Genomic DNA, 18,042 nt, shown 5'->3' with positions numbered 1-18,042 from the left:
TTTGGGCCACTTGTATATGTGGTTGTGAGCAAATTTGAATAGAACTGTAAATCAATGTATGGCAATTTGTCTGTTACGTGTTATCAAAGTTAACTATCAGAGAATTCAATAATCACGACGTTCACGACACAGGCCACGTGCGAATTAGTCACTCCTTTGAACAGTTTGGCATAAATATGACCAGAAACAAGCGTGAAAACATAAACGAGTACGTCCATTGCATATAACATTAACAGTGCATGGATTTTTAGTTTGAGTGGTTTGAGACTTCGTTTTTTGACAGCTCCTAACGGCGGTAATCTATGTGATAGGTACTAAATTTTTAGTGTTCCGTACAAAACTTTGTTTACGGAACACTTATGGGATCACTTCGGTCTTGTTATGTTTACCATTAAATAGGTACCTATAATAATGATTAATACTAACGTAGTAAATTCGCATCGCCGTGCAGTTTTTCCAAAAGTGGATAATCAAATATTCAATCAAATTTAAATATTTGCATTAATATATCAGGATTAATGTGCAATAGTGTAGTACGTATTAGAAACGGTACTTTTAACAATTTTCCCAGCGTCATTGCTTATGCAGCATACTCCGCTAACTAAAAGTATTTGCATAAAACATTCGTTACGGTCTTGGTACCTAACCTACCGATTCTAAAGCATCTAATCATACCGTCATCATCGTTGCTAACAGTTGGCAATAGGTACGTGACTGTAAGAATGTTACTTGTAATGCTGATTTGTAACTTTTCAATATTTTAGGTTAACGGCATTTGGTGTTAAGTTGACTGTTGTAGGTGAAATATTAATATTAGCTTGTTTTGTTTGGTACCGTCGAATGTCTTATTTGGTTGAGTTATCGTAGAATGTAAATGATGCTATCTTATCTACACATAAGTATGCATAAAATCAAATTCGAGTACTTTTCAAATCAAGGAGCTAGTAACGAAAAACACGGACGCCAGCGTCAAGCAAGGTATTCATCATCAATGACCACTGCATCCTTGATGGATGATTGTTGCAACGCTGTGTCAAGAGCGGTTGAAACGGCCAATGCACCTTGGCCACAAAACGCCGTCGTGACCGTCGGAGTCAGCGTCTAGACGTCGTCGTTTGCGTGGCCGTGGCTCTCAGGAAGTAAGAAGTGTAAGAACATACCTTGCAAGCTAGGCGCGGAAGCAGGCGCAGCAGGCGAGGGCTGCACCGCCGCCGGCGGCGGTCGGCGTCGGCGCGGCGCGTGTAGCCCCGGCGCTGAGGCCGCCCGCGTCGCCGTGCGGAATCCCGGGGCGCGGTACCGCGCCGACTTGACGGGGCCGGCGGGCGCGGTGGCGGTGCCCGCGATGGAGGGTAGGCGGGGTAGCGAGCCGGCGCGCTGTTCTTCTTCTGACTGGAAATAAGATTTGGTTATTAACATTATTCGACTCTTTTCTAAAATTGCTTTATTTCATGTCAGAATAGGGTTTCTCACCATTGGTGAGTCACCAAGTTCATGTATCCGCCTAATTCTTGTTGGTTGGTTCCCTCAAAACTCTATTTGTTACATGATTCTAATAATCTGTCGTACCTACTATGCTAGATAATTTGCTATTACGTTTACAACATTATCAAATAATATAGGAACTGTTACTATAGGGGATAGTATACTTTTAGGTAGGTAATATAAAAAAGATAAACAAAACCACGTGACTCGTCATTCATTCAGCCAATGGTGAAATGGCATAGATAAAATAAGGCTCTCGTAGGTTGACTGAACGTATATCTAATCTAAGCCGACACAAAAAATTGCAGGTGGAGTGTAGTTTGCCCGTACAAGTTGCTGCTAGGAATGTTTACAAGCTGTATGACAGGGTTACGTGGTTTTGTTTGTTTACTTTCTTTGTTTACACTACACAATCATTAACCGGCTGCTGTAATTTGATTAATACATTCCTACACGCAACAATACGAGTCACTTTTAAGAATTTCAATTCATTACAAGTGTGGCATTATTTTTCTTGCCTAGGAGTGGTGCTCCAGTTAAATACAGTTTGAGTTTAGGCGAATTTTGTAAAAAAAAAATAGTTAGGTACGATTTATGGAATTGAAAATATGCATAATATGCAATACAATACCTCCTAACAAATACTAAAGAGTCTATAAGTACCCCTTGGCTACGCAAGGTTTGCAAAAATTACATAATTAAAATTTTTAGAATTGACCAAAACTAACAACCTAAAAGTACAACTTAGGGAACAAATCAAATTATTTTAATAAATATTTTGATTTGTGTTTTTAAGTAAGTAGTCACTAGTCACACTACTACTATAAATACTATAAATTATAAACTGAAATAGTTGTCACATACTAAATAAAAAGCGAAAATGACCTCAAGATTGCTAATTAACGGCAGCCGTATTGTGATTGAGAAATTTTTAATAAAACACTACGACTTTTTAAAAACTTCTTTTTCTGATCCTATTGCATCTGAAGGTAAATAAACAATTGAATGTGTTTTCAAGTTTACAAGGCGTAATTACAGTTTATTGTTTAATGTTTTAACGCAAGAATCACAAAACAAAAACACTGCACTGGCAAATCACTAAGCTGGCAAAAACTCGTAGGGACATATACAATCACTACGTAAATATCGAAAAAAAATTCAATAAACAAAAACAATTATCTGACCGTGAATCAAGTGCTGAGTCACATAAATACTCGTATGCTGTAATTATTACAAAATTATATAACTTTAGGTATCGTTATATTTAAGAGACTTTATAGTAAATCCGTTGCCACCATACTTATAAGTATACTCTACATGCTGTATACTCTAGCCGCCCATACGTCAAACCTTGCCAAGCAACATGAAATTTTATTTTCTCAACACAAAGTTCAATTTAGAATGAAACAGGAGCCCTTTTTATAGGTCTCTGGACGGCTAGAGGATATTAATTATACAGACATCGTAAATTGGACATTAGAATTGGTATAAACAATTTCAACCCTAATGATTAATTAGCGTTAATTATGTTAACCTTAATTTACCAATTCAGTTGGAATTATTTATACCAATTCCGTTAACACGATTCCGCTGCACCAAAAATGCTATAAAATTTACGATAGCTGCAGTCATACCGGGTGTGGCCTGTAATGTGAGCAAAAAATTAAACTGTAGGCTGTACTCCTCATACTGACCAACATTTGTTCGGCGACTTTTAAAATTAAGTTGTGGTTTGATTTTAATACACTTTAAAATTTATTCTAACGCAATGTATTGCGAATTTTGTTATGTTTAAGGCGTGACAAGCAACGTCAATCACAACGATAATGGCGTGGCGATGGCGTCCATTGAAGATAATATTTATTTTGTATGAAAAATAGGGAGTCTGAATACTTCATAATTTTTAAAAGTTGTTGATCAAAAGTGTCACCGTTTGAAGAGTAGGTACAATCTAATATGTTTTAATTATTTGCTCGTGTTACAGGCCACACCCGGTATACCAGCTGTCTCAAGAACAGGAAGACAGATCAATGCCGCGCAATGATGTAATTTGTTGCCCATCTGTGCAGTTCTGTACTGTGAAGCAACTAACTTACGGAATCTGTATTAGCCCATGGTTTACATAATAGTTATGTATTCTTACAAGTTCACGTTCTTTACTGACTATTCTACTAGCAGAGGAATAATTGTAGTTAATAAATCTGACACCGCAATGGTTTTGAAAGTTCGGAAGTAATTTACGAATATTGCTATTCAAGTGAAGATAATTTATAATACTTAATTATTCCATTGACTTATGCTGCATTAATAATAATTTTATAGACCATTAACGTCTAAAGGCAGACATTTCAAATCTTCCGTTCGGGCGTTTTGGGAACCACTGCAGTTCAAATAGTTATTACGAAGTGGCTGTCACACGTTTCCTAGATATATGGTTTACATATTTAGATATTTACATATTTAGAGAGTTCCTATTAAAACGAAATAGTTATTTGTTTCACAAGGGGGCAAAGTTGTTGTTTAACCGCTCGTGCGAATATTGATACCCGAGTAGGTAAGCGAAAGATTCCAAAATTGAACCACGTGCGTAGCGAGTGGTTCGAAAAATGGAACTTGAGCGTTGCGAGGGTTTCAAAGCACGAGGGTTAAACAAAATTTGCCCCCGAGTGAAACACAAAATTTTTCACCACACCAACCTGAAGCAAATATTAAATGTAAAATATCAAACAAAATCAAATCCAAATGCAAACATAAAAAACCAACTCAAAATTTTCATTTGATTACTTTGTCTCACATGTGAATAAAATGCAATTCTGCTATCAGTTTTTGAAGTCCAAAGTAAGCCTTTCCGAGCTGGTGTGATGAAAAATATTTTTCTACTCGTCCACATACTGTTTGAATTTTGAGTCTTTGTAGACTAAATTATAATTACAAACTTTTCTCTATGTAACTCCTGATTCAACTAATATGGCACATACCTAACGAAAATTAAAATAATATTAATCAATCAGGTGTCGCCAAGGATTCATGGACGTTAAAAAGACGTAAAAAAACTTATAAATTCCATATATGTACCATTATATACACGCGTACGTTTCGAATATTGTACCTACCTACTGTTTATTTATTAGCTACTCGAAATGATAAGCCGATTACTATCTGGCTATCTATGATAATTGTATAGGTACTCATCGAAGTTTAAATCAGATTAGACAATTACCTCTATTTACTTTAACTAATTATAACTTTTAAATAACTAATACGCAGAAAAAAGTACTTAAATGAACTAAGTCATTATAATATTGGAAAGTATTAGTTACTTAATTCAGTTCCGTTCATTTGATGTAATTTGCACGAACCAATGAAGATATGAAAGTATAATTAATTAGTGATTATTTTAACAACATTCCATTCCTGTTATAACAAAAACATTTTAACACATACGTAAGTAGTTAAGGTACCTTCTTATATAGTAACTGTATTAGGTACATACCTATATTGCCACAGTAATATGGCGACTAAATTAATACTTCAATCATAGTATAAGTATAGTAAGTAATCGTAGTACCTGTTCTAAATAGGTGCCGGTTTCCAAAAAAATATTGCACTACATATTGGTAATCGTATACCGGTATTCAAAAGTGATCAATTGTATGGAGCTATTTCTATTAGTAAAAGTCAGTGTTATTTTATGTCACAGTTTTTTCTCTGTGTCTGTGTCTGTACCCAGAATCGAATCTAGAACGGCCTTGTGTAGGTGTAACTAACTACCAAACCCACTAGACTAGACTATTTAACGTCGGCATCTTAATAATAATAAGCACTATCAGTAAAAAAATATAAAGAACTAACAACATTCTATTAATCATGAAAACACTGTTAGCCTGTTACCCACGACGCAATAGGTAATTTCTCATTTAAAACAATCTTAATTGCTATCTGAATAATGTAACTATTACCGTGTAATGTAATTTAATGTAGTGAGGTTGATGATCTTTGCAGGTAGACTAGAAACTTTTTATATAATTTGCATCACTAAAAGAACACAATAATCATTTTACGATAACTTAATAATAGGCCAATTAACTATTAAGTATCGCAAAAATAAGTTGATCAAATACACGGAAAAACATACGTCCAATCACAGAATAACTAATAGTAGGTATATACTACGTCCAATATCGTTGAGTTGCAGCACAAAAAAAGATTTTAAATTAGAAAATTACTAATTTCGAGATCTGTTTTTTCAATAATTTCGGCAGGATTTGCGCGGTCATGTTATTATCTAATTCTAATACCTTTAAACGAGCAATAAAATTCTTGTTTATTTATTTATATGTAGGTATATATTTCGGGGGTCTCGAAAACGGCTGTAACGATTTCGATGAAATTTGCTATATGGGGGTTTTCGGGGGCGATAAATCGATCTAGCTAGATCTTATCTCTGGAAAAACGCGCATTTTTGACTTTTTATTTGTATTCGGTCGCCCAGATATTATCCATATAAATAGAGTTAAAAAACGGCACTTGAGATATTTCAACTGTTATTATCTGTAAAATCTGACAGAATGAACCATCCAAATTGACAATGACCGATACGACAAGCGACAGGCTATCTTCATATAGATTTGACACTCTATAGAGTAACTTTACTGTTTTAATACCAAAATCACTTTCACATTTGAATTCCATTTTGTGTGATGAAGTGTGCAAAATGAGTCGTACACGGATTCTTACGGTACCTGCCAAGGTATTGAATTGAAGCATATAAATTATAAATGAACGATATTTCCATACAAATCCTTATCAGTTGGTAGAAAATTTATGATTAAATTCGACATAGGTACGTTTCAAGTTTCGTTTTAGGTACATTGAATTTGAAATACGCATGTTTAGAGCCGGGAAAGATATTCATTTAATAGAGTTAGACCAAGATATCTGCAACGATTTTGATAGCACACGCAGTGCAAGTGTTATTTATACGTCATACGTTTTTTTGGTCTAACTCTAAGTGCTTGCAAATTGCGAAAGTCCTCGCTATACGGACTAAAAGATTACGATCATAGATTGGCATCACAGAGGTCGATGTGACAGTAACTTCATCGCGTGTCACGTCACACAACTGACATTGACACCACATTTCACGTGCCAAAGGTAGTCTTGCGTAACGTCAGTGTAGTGATTGTGGTTGTTATTGGTTGTTTGTAGTGTTTTATGCCGTTTCACGATTATTAGTGGGTGTCATTGTGAAATGTGGGGCTCAAGTTACGATCTGTTTAAATTGTGGTTCAAAGCAATTTACGTGGACAGAAAAAAAGTAATTCTAGTGTAAATATTGGCGTTAAAGAATGCCGGGTCAAATGCAGAGGTATTTGTTTACCTACTTCTGCTCGTAGTATGTGACTCGATCAACGTGATGTCTCCTAAATGTAGATTAAGAACACATATGAGTTTGGTATTAAGGATCGGTGTAACATGTAGGAAAATAATGACAGATTACAGCTTAGTTATCTTGAATAGATTAAGGTCTAATACGGATAGAAATATAAATACCTCAGCGTCAGGCGCAGAAGCCCGCCGTCTGCCCCGCCAGAGTCGGTCCTCGCTGCCACCGATGGCACCGCAACTCCTTGAGTGCGACTTCTGGGCAGCCAGCTCAGCGCCCGCTGGCGAGCGCCGAGCTTCGCCACCACCTCCTAGAGTCCCGCGCGAGTCCGCCGCGAGCAAGGCGGACTCGAAACTACCACGCCACGAAAACCGTTCACTATCACTCGCGACACTTCCACGACTAGCCGTGGGTTCCAGGATGTCGTGGGAACGACTCCGGGCCAACGCTCCCGGCTCCGACGCACTATCATCGTCCGTACTCGGCACGCCACCAGACACTTCATGCATTAACGCCACTAGCCTACCCCCTATATGTCGCATCACCTTCCCGAAGAGAGGTGGCGATCCCTCCCCCGCGCGGCCCAGCGTCGCCGCCAGCCGTTGGTACGCGCCGGCCGCATCGCGCTCCAGCGAACCACCCTCGCCATTTCCACGATCGAACTCGTCAATTATCTCACGGCAACTCTCCGATATCTGTTTTCTCAAGGCCGAACGATTCGCCGCGGTCCCTTCTAAATCTGAGCCCGCGTAATCGGACGAATCATAAGAATCGCTCCAGGTGTCTTCGCTTGACAAATATTCGACTATTTCGCGCACTTCCTCATCCCGGATACCGGGTACAGTTTTCATAAGTCGCGTTAGTTCGCTTTCAAAGTATAATAACTGTGGTGGTTTCGGCGGGCGCGAACTTTCCGAGTTAGATGACTGCGGTGTTGAAGCGCGAACGTTCGCTGAATTTATCATTTGCTTAAAGAATTGGCGCATTTTAGTCATCATAAGGTTTGTCTCTTCATCGGACGACCAGTTATTAAAGCTATCCTTACGTATTAGGGGTGTGGGTGGGGAACGGGACGATGGGGGACCTTCGATACGTTCCTCGATGTCGGGCCTTATTTCCTCAATAATCTCTTCTAATTCTACTTTAGGCTCCTGAGATCGGGTAAAATCTGAACTAGAATCGCCATTCCTCAAGAGATCATCACAACTACCCACGAAGCCACTATCTCGGCTTGTTTGTTTTTTAGATTCAGATAGTTCAGATCCAAGCGGCGGAAATTCGGGTCGGGGCGTTAACCTGCCGTCTTCACCCTCCGAAACAGATCTAGTGTCGTCTCGAGTTTCCTCCGCGAACTCGGTTGATAAGCGCCGTTCGTCCGCTGGGGAACCTCTAGTTTTTTTACTTTGCTTTTTCCGTTTTGATTCACCTTGTGAATCGAGGCGCTCCGAAGAGTCGTGTCGATCATCGGTTTCGGTGCTCGATCCATCTGACACTTCCTGTGCGTCCTGCGATGGCTCTTCCCCAGTCAATAAGTTATCTAATGACGATGAGTGTGAGCGCGGGGTACCACGGGCTCGTAAAGGCCGTTTCCGCCTTTGTTCGGGACTCTGTCTTCCCTCACTGTCACTGCCAACGCTACCTGAGCCATCCGAGTCGCGCCTTTCCTGATTGAAGCCCATAAATCCAGACAAGAAATATTTTTCCAACCGTGATGATACCAGCTCGTCATTGTCTCCACTTCTCTCTGGCTGCTCATTATCAACGATAGACTCCGCACCCTCACTGCACACACTTGACGTTTCCGACATATGCTCCTCATCGTCTCGAATATTTCTACCATCACCGAGGCCGAAAAAGAAATATTTTTCCAACTCGGTAGCCGATATGGGTCGCGGTTTTTTCACTGTATGCTCTGATTCACTTTCTTCACAACTTTCTTCGACAATCGTGTGTAAAGTGAAGTCTAAGGAACGCCGACAGTATGAAAATTCTTCACCCCGCGTGGGTAAGGTCGCTTCATCCCCCGAGTCGGAGTCGGAGGGCGAGGTGACCTCGTCCTCGTCATGGCTGACGTCCTCGACCCAAGAGTCGTCGTCGGCGAGCCCCTCCTCGAGGCACACGACGGCCGAGAGAGTGTCGGCGTTGCTAACAACCGTCACGCCGCCCGAAGGCTGCGGCGCTTCGTCGTCGGACATTCGTTCGTCATTATCGTTTTGCTGGGAGCTCGCGTCGGGGTTGGTTTCGTTCACCGAGTTGGTGTGGTGCACTGTTATGTCGCGCATGAGCCGTGTCGTATCCGACGTGACGACGGAGACGCGATCGTGTGTTATCATAACGCGGCTAGTGAAGCGCGCGGAGCCGTCCGTACCGGCCGTGCGCGAGCGGCATACTGTTGACACCGCGGCCGCGGCAGGTGCGCCCGCGCCCCCCGCCTCTAAACAAACCGGCCCCACGCCGTGCATTTTCTCCTCCTCTTGCTCTTCCAGTAATTCTTTCTTCAATAGTTCACTGAGCGTACGTTCGATGCCTTTAAACAGGTCTATTTTTTCAACAGGCGGCAAAATTGGGTTATCAGCCGCGGGCTCAGGCGATGGCGCTAATTTCGTCAACAACCCGTGCGAAATTTCGTTAGACATAAATTCCTTATTGTTATGTTTCTCATTAGGCAACTCGACGGATACTTTTACTTTCATGTCACTTTCTGTAGTAAACGCATCGTCCAGCGAGTCGCACTCGTTGTTTTCTGATGGAGTAATACTTCTATTGCTATCATTATCTTTATTTTCGTTGCTATCTAAAGTGTTATAATCCGTACTACACGATGCATTAAAGCTATTAAATTCCTCGCAGGTTTCGCTCCGGAGCATATTTTCATTACAGAATTTCATAAAATTGGATTTTTTCGATTCACAGTTATCGTTGTCACTTCCATATGGGATAACAGGAATAACTTCGTTTAACTTAACTGACTCTAAAAGCACGACGTTGTCCTGGTTTTGGCTACAGCTTTCTTCATTAATGTTGGCTTCATTTTGCATAATCACTTCAACGGCAATTTCTAAGCTATCAGACTTTTTGTCGTAGGAATCATCACAGTCGATGCCGCTGCTGTCGGCGTTGTCTTCCATGTCGGAGGAGGAGTCGGCGGGGTTGACGACGAACACTCTCGAGAACTGCCCGCCGCCGCCCCCGGAGTCGTCCGAGTCTTCATCCGAGGTGGCCGGCTCCTCCGGCGCCCCGCTCGTCAGGTCATAGCTGCGCCTCTCAACACCCGCGTCGGAATCACTAGAATCACCAGATTCGTTTGACGATATAAATGCTTTCTCGGCGTCCAAATGTTCGGGCATCGCGTCCGGGGCCTCCGACAATACTGATAAGTCCTGTTTTGCAATCACCTTTATTTCATCTGACGTTTCACATACAACTGGCCGTTCAATAACGATATCACTGATAACGTTATCAGTGGTATCGTTATCGCGGGATTCTGTTTGTGACGTTTCGGACTGTATAGCTTTATCGGTCCTTTCTACGGTGGTCATTTCAAGCGTTTTCGTTTGGGGAAGAGCGTTGGCGGTGGCGGTGGCGGCGGCGGTGACGGCGACAGCGGCGGCCGTCGTGAGGCGGGCGAAGGCAGCCGCATCGAGGGGCGGGAAGCCGGGGTAGGTGTTCCAGTGTGGCGTCGGTGGGTTTTGGGGGAAAGCTAATAAAGCGGGCCAGAGGGCGGCAGGTACGGGGACCGGCACGGGGACAGGGACGGCGACTATTCTCGGTTCAGCGCCGCAGGAGCAGGTTCTGGGGCAGGCTTGCGGGACGTGTCTGGGGGGTGGTGGGGGTGCAGCCGCCGCGCCCGGCTCGAAGTAGTCCCAGTCGCAGTCGTCGGGCGCGAGCGGCGCGGCGGAGGAGGCGGTGGACGACGAGTCCTCCGTGTCCTCGCGGCACGATGAGTCGGAGCTGAGGAACACGAGGCGGTAGTCCTCGGGACGCATACGACCGGCCTCCGGCTCGCTCGCCTCGCCCGGTTCGCTGCTGACGCCCCACTCTGGAAATAACAAGAAAACTGGTTAGCTGACTTTGTAAAATACATCCAAATTTAATTACTTTTTTATGAGGAGCCGTCTGTCTAGAGGACGGTTCAGACTTTAAAAGGAAAATCTATTAAGTGTTTGACATAATAGGAAACAAAAACATATAACTTTTTGTCTATTTAGTTCTAATATCTCCATTTTTAAACTTCTCGTGGCGTTGCTTATAATTTAATTATACAGAGTAGAAAACAACCGATATTTTAGCTCAATGACAACGCCTTAGTTTCATGGCGAGCAATTTAGTTTTAACATTAATAGTCTATTACTTGCAAATAGATATTGAAACATTAATCAAAATACAAAACCAAAACTAAAAAAAATACACCGATCAAACAACTCCAACTTGTCCAACAAATCAAACAAAAAGTCTTAATATAACGATACACATTAACCTAGCGCCTAACAATAACCCACGAGCAATGGCTTGCTTCATATCAGTCGGCCGAATAAATTAGAAGGCGAATCTATTTAAAAATAAACTCTGACTCTTTACAATAGAGCCTTACAGATCTGATAAAATGCGCTCAGATGTATTCCGTTCCGATATAATAATTAATGAATTATGCAAGAATTAGGTACTTATTATGCCTCGTAAAATTATTTTTAACACCTATCTATAATTTAATTATACGCGGGGATTTCTCTTTAAAAAACATGCTCTTATTATTCGCAGCTGTTAAAAGTAAGTACGGTATGAAGATTGGGCAATGAGCACAGTTATACTAAGTGGTAATTGGGTAAAAACAGGTATATATACATACATACATACATACAATACACTATACTATAGGTACAGTAATCAGATGATTACTGTAATCATCTCATTTGGTTTGTGTATCCTTATTTTCAACGGCAATATGTTTACTAAGAGTACAAAGTTAATGTGTTATTGGTATAAACCAAGAAAACCACATTCGAGAGATTAATCCCACTTGGACTTGGGTTTTACAGGAGATCAGTGCAGCGGTTGAGAAGTTTATAAAATAAGGATCATTCGACTACAAGCGACCAGGAGCACTATCAGTGGCGTGCAGTGGAGATAAGACTTAAATCGGGCTCTAGAAGAGTCATTCTTGAAGGAATGTAACGCAAACTATAAAAATCGGCAACTTTTTTTTTGGTCATTTTGTATGGACTGCCTACCCTAGTGCCTACCTTTTTTTGTATGCACTGCACGCCACTGAGCACTATTATGTATAATCTGTGTCGAAAGTCGATTTTTAATTTCGTCACTTGAAAATCTGTGGAAAATGTTATTTTTGAAATACGAGCGGTAGAAATTATGGGAATGTAGTGGTATTGACCACTCGTTTTCAGTACTATTACTAGAATTTAGCCTATAGGAGTGGAGATAGTATAAATAGGGGCCCACTGATTAACAGTCCGCCGGACGGTATCGGCCTGTCCGTGGTTTGGAACTGTCAAAATTTTGTTCTAACTGACAGGCCGATACCGTCCGGCGGACTGTTAATCAGTGGGCCCCTTTAAAGGGAGAACACGAAATAATCGGCCCCCTACATGCATTTCCTCGCGAAGTACACATTTAATTTTATTTAATTATACAACACAATTTCTCTTAAAAAGAAATTTTATTTGCGCCTGTTAACAGTAGGTATTTACACAGTACAGTAACAGCGTGAAAATTGGACTGGCACAGTTGTACTAAGTGGCAGTAATTGGTAAAGAACAGGTAACACGGGCCACAATTATCGCGTTTGGGGTGACAACTTAAATGGCAGGGTAACAGTTCCACGCCACACTTGAATAATGCATAATGCTCTCGAGTTACAAGTTTTTTTAATGTAATTGTTTTGATTTGTTTTTTTGCGGATGTCCATGCAGTATTAAGGAGTTTGAGGTTTGTACCATCGCGTTAACTGGACATCGGTGGACCTTATGCCTTTTGTAATAAGGCCCACCGATGTACAGTTAGGAGTGTCGCTGTTTGTAGGTACAAGAAAGAAATTATTGTAACGGGTTTTTGTTATTTTGACAACATTTGCTGTACTGTGTGCTAGTTGGTGACTTCTTGGAGAAAACAGTAATTTAGCGTACGGCAGTAGTACTTACTACTCTAACGACGGCGACAGCAAGTAATGTCTTTCTAACAAGAACAATATATCTACAGTTAAAAAGTTGTAGTACCTAATGGGCTAGTTGCATTAAATTATCACATGAATCACATCTACTATTCTACAACTTAGTATCTACTACTCACTTTGCTTAGGTATTTCGGAATATTTAGTGCTACTTTCTGTCAAACAATTAGGCATTTCATTTTTTTTGATAAATGCGTTTTGGCTCATTTACTACAAGAAACAAAATGTTATGCCGTTACCTAGTAGTTCAAGTTCTAAGCTCGAACATGGTCAAGTCAATAAACCTGGGGCCAAATTCGACATGTGCAACTGTCAGATCCACGTCAAATCAACAGTTGATTTTATTGCATACTGAGTGTTGATTGCATCAACGGTCGATAATATCATTTGGTACAACCAAAACTCAACTCTAAACTAAGGGTGGTTCGGTTTGGTTTGCTTGTCGCCATAACTGTGGATTGTTAATGTCAAATTTTGACATTGTACGTATTCGAGAACTTATGATTTTTCCCACATCAACGGGAGATCAACACGATACGTCAAACGTCGCTTGTCGAATAGGGGTCCTGGATGCTCCTTCTGAAGCTGTTGGTCGCGGAATGGCAAGGCGATCACAATCATGGTAATGCTATCGTAGAAAGCACCACGGATGGGTGGCCGCGCGTCGTGAGTTGAAAGCGACATGCTACACGAACCGATCGAGAGGAGCCCTATTGCGACTCGTTCGATACTCGCAATCATGTCAGAAGTATTCCCTGCCGGGCTAGCACATGATTGGCGCGACAGTATCTCGCGGCGAGATAGACTACCCGTTCCTCTTTTATTAACATAGAAAAAGACGGGTATTCTATCTCGCCGCGAGATACTGTCGCGCCAATCATGTGGTCGACCTATAATATATGCGCATGCCAGCAGTGGTAGCACAGGTCCGGAATTTCTAATATCAAAATCGAACAGTTTATATATATATAATGTTAGTTCAGGACGTTTTCAACAATGGGTAAATTTTCCTAACTTGAGTCTGTTTCAGCTCGATGTACCTATATATTATTTTATACTCAAATGTAAATTTTATAACTTAAGTGTAGTAGTCGTACCTACATACTTTACTGTTCGTCAGCGGAAACGAATATGCAATCGCTACAAAGGGTTAATTCCAATACATTAACTTGAGAGCTAACTTTATCTGCATTGCAATCGTAATAATGTCGATAGTCTGAGAATACTCGTCCGACCAGCGGGACTGCTATAATGGCAGCATTTTGATTACGAAGAAAATGAACTGTCAAACTTGGTGAGATACGAGTTTTCAAAAGTAACCAGACCGTGATGACAGTGATGACATTCAATTTGACACAGAATATCGGTAGTTTGGTATTCTAATTTTAGCGTGACCATGCATGTCGTAAATAAATTAATAACCTTTTTTTTAACACGACTACAAAATTAACGTTAAACTCACTAATACTGATACGAAACAGTTGCTTATAATTTACGAAATGCGCAGTGTTAGTCCTGCTCACGTCTCCTGAATCACACTGTAGTGAAGCGAACAGTTAGATTCAGTTATGCTGGTTAAGTATACGACTCGCCAACGCTTGGGAAGTAGGAACACAAGAAAACGCGGCTTCAGCGTTTGAGACACGATTCTCTCCATTTCTCAGATAGGACGCGACAGGCTGTGAGAGATAGTGAAATTAAATTGTTATAATCGCCTCGGGTACAGCGGAGATAGTAACTTAGGGGTTGTGCACAAATCACGCGAGCTGTTTTCGGCTACTTTTTGACCCCCCCTCCCCCTTGGTGAGGTTTTTGGCTACCCCCCTCCCCCCACACAACCTCACGTGTATTTTTTTGAATTTTTTTCATTTGAGCTAATTTTAAGATAAATAAATACTCTTGTATATAGAAAATCGTGTTTATTATTTTTAGTTTTTCGTTAAATAGACTCGAAGAAGAAGAAGTGCAGAGTGAAGTGAAGATCTATGTTTAAAGAAACCGAGAAAAGGTATCTACTTATGTGGTAGGTTTTTTTCTTAGTTTCGTTCACTGTAGAAAAATACACGTGAGGTTTCCTTTATACCCCCTCCCCCTCCCCCAACGTGATCTATCGTGATTTTTTCGTGACCCCCCTCCCCCCATCGGACCTCGCGTGTTTTGTGCACAAGCCCTTATACCGATATCTACGGATATTAGAATAATGGTTGACGTATAAATTGCCAAGGCGGATGTTTTGTTTATTCTTAGTTCCTCAAGTTAGAATGTTTTGTTATTGTATCGATATATCCCATGGGCATGTTTATAATTCGAGCATAGTATATCAAAAAGCAAACTATTCATTATTTATAAATATTTTTATGCCCTCGACCCTTCACAATATTACTGAATGGATTTTATTGGCCTATCTATAGAGTCTATAGACATCTTGGCTTGTTTTCGAAAAATAAAAAATAAAATAAATAAACATGTAGGTAGAAAAATAAACAAGTAGCTACGTACATATACATAGGTACTTTCCTAATAAATAAGTACTAACATCTTTGCTTCACAAAACATCGTATCGAAATACATTACATGCAAATAGAGTTTAAATCTGTTCATAATTACTTTAAACATCCTGGGATTTTCAACTTTTCCCTTCAACATACCTACATATGCAAATATGCCTATTTTGATACAAGCAAAACTAACTTTTAGGGACAGAAATGATAACATCTGTTTTTCTTTGTAACAGAATAACTAAGTTACTTAATAAACATGATTATTATTAACATTATAATGCCGTACATGTAAGTAGTTCCAAGAGGCCAGGCCCTTAATCTGCTCCATTGTTTCCATACTTATCTCATTACACGTCCGTCTGTCTGTCTCTCCGACTCTATAATAGCATATCAGTTGTTCAGCCAATTGGAGAGCTGTGGAAACGGATATCGCGCATGACTTGAATGTTTTAACACGTGTGTAACGTTAGCAAAAAAGATAATAATAATCGTAGATATTTTACATGCTACCATTGTAACAAATTCATAGTTGTTAACAAGGAATGCATCTCTGCACCGATTTTAAAGTGACAAACTGTGGGAGTACCACTGTAAATTAAATTAAGGAAATATATTTTCATAGAAATTTGACGTTTGTTCTATGTAAAGTCATCTCCTCTCACTGCAAAGTCTGCGCTTTGTGCAGAGATAGCTTGGTTAGGCTCTAAACGTTTTTCAGTCAATATAACGACTCGGCGCGCATTGACAGAAAACTTTACTTACGTACAATTACTTGTTCTGTGCTTACGTACAACATATACACTATTTGGCTACATTTAAATAGTTCCATACCTACAATCGCGTATATAGCTACAGTACACTGATCATTCATTAATCATAACGTGAGTGGAGGGGAACAGTATGAGCAGAATGTTAAACTCATTTTCAACACGCGAACGTGACACTTTTGCATCCGATATTGAATTGTTACTCATTGAGGAGTCTGAAAATGTGGAATAACAACATGCTCACTGCAGACATAGGTACCTATATAAGAAAAACTCAAACCAATTTTCATCAAATACAAATGCATGTAAATTTTTTGTTATGGTAAATAGTTGTGGTTTGGCAAAAAGCTCTTTTTAAATTATTAAATTGACTAATGAATGCGGTGGTATAGTCACGGAAAATTTTATGTACCTAACTATCAAAAGTATATTGAGGTATCTAACTGAGACTAATGTCATGAAACATGAACACACCGCCAATACAGTAGACATCAACGTGATACTGAAACTTGTAAGTCTTGTAACGTACTTAGCGTTACTTTTGGGGAAGTATTTAAAAACAAATTCTGTAGACAGCACCAAAAATATCTACGACATCTACGTGGAAAATAATTAAAATTGAATACTTACTTAATACATTTTCTTATCAGTATCTCCAGTTCAAAAAAAACCTCTAGTTATAGGTAGATTTGACATTTAGATTTGTGTATGTATGTATATCATTTCTCCCCATTGTGTTGCTTGCTATCTCTGCATTGTATGTTTAGTACAATGACTTAAATCACGGTACTTACAGTTAAACCTTATACTCGAAGGCGTTGCCAAATTCATTCACAAAAGCACGAGTTAAATTATCCGAGGTGGTAAGATAATTGACAAGACACAAATGTAAGTCGACTTCGGTATATCAGACCAACACGAGCGCAAGGCACGCTTTGAAATTTACATAAACACCAAGACCGACCATTATACCTTGCAAACACACCCATCGATTTAGACTAACTAGGGTTGCTTATATATCGCTATAGGTTGGGAGAAACCTCTTAGTTATCCTCCTCCTAGCATCGTATTCCTCAATATTGAGGGTCGTGACTTCCCTTTTATATCACTTTCTCTCCTATGATCTTTCTCCATCTGTTTCTGTCTTTGGCGGTGTGGAGAATAATATGAAATGTGGATTCAAGAGCGGCGCGGATCTGGTCAGACCAACGTACTTCCACGTCGTCTCCTCGTTACCCCCCGGCGGCCCCGGCCCCTCTTAGTTATAGATGTGCCGGTAGATAGACAAGCTATCTAATTGTAAGTCTGGTGGAATAAGCGGTTTAGTTACTGTCTACGGAACGCTGGACATTTTGTCGAATCAAAGCTAAAAAATTGAAAAATCCTGACCTATGCTATGAATCTTTCTTAAAGCTTTGAATATATTTATCGCAATACGATGCACTTGTGAATTTCGTTATAGTTCCGATTATCAGAAACATACTAAAGTAGCTACACACCTGGATCGTAAAGTTTAGAATGTTTCAATCACTGCAATAACTTCGTATCCCAGGAAAGTGACTCAGTAGATACATACCTAATAGTAATAAAGCGCTGAATTTATGAGGGTTTACTTTGTACTTACTACGCTAGAGACTGACAAAAGTTGACAGGGAGTTCTGAGCAAGAAAAATAACACCAGCAAGGCATACGGCAACCCTGCACAACTAAAGTCAAAGATAA

The 18,042-nt window shown here is 40.1% G+C and overlaps 1 protein-coding gene across 2 annotated transcripts in view; it reads right to left on the bottom strand.

Moving 5' to 3' along the window:
* Positions 1-18,042, bottom strand: part of LOC134664444 (uncharacterized) — a 148,026-nt gene that overhangs the window by 37,245 nt on the left and 92,739 nt on the right. For both annotated transcript variants that reach the window (XM_063521104.1, XM_063521105.1), the window contains 2 exons: positions 7,036-10,907; positions 1,161-1,389 (listed from right to left, as the gene is read on the bottom strand). In XM_063521104.1, coding sequence (XP_063377174.1) covers positions 1,161-1,389; positions 7,036-10,907 — 4,101 coding nt within the window. The remainder of the gene's footprint in view (positions 1-1,160; positions 1,390-7,035; positions 10,908-18,042) is intronic.

The sequence above is a fragment of the Cydia fagiglandana genome, chromosome 5, assembly GCF_963556715.1.
Source record: "Cydia fagiglandana chromosome 5, ilCydFagi1.1, whole genome shotgun sequence".
In the NCBI taxonomy this organism is placed as follows: domain Eukaryota; kingdom Metazoa; phylum Arthropoda; class Insecta; order Lepidoptera; family Tortricidae; genus Cydia; species Cydia fagiglandana.
The sequence above is the reverse complement of the archived record's forward strand: the minus strand, read 5'-3'. Positions and strand labels throughout refer to the sequence as shown.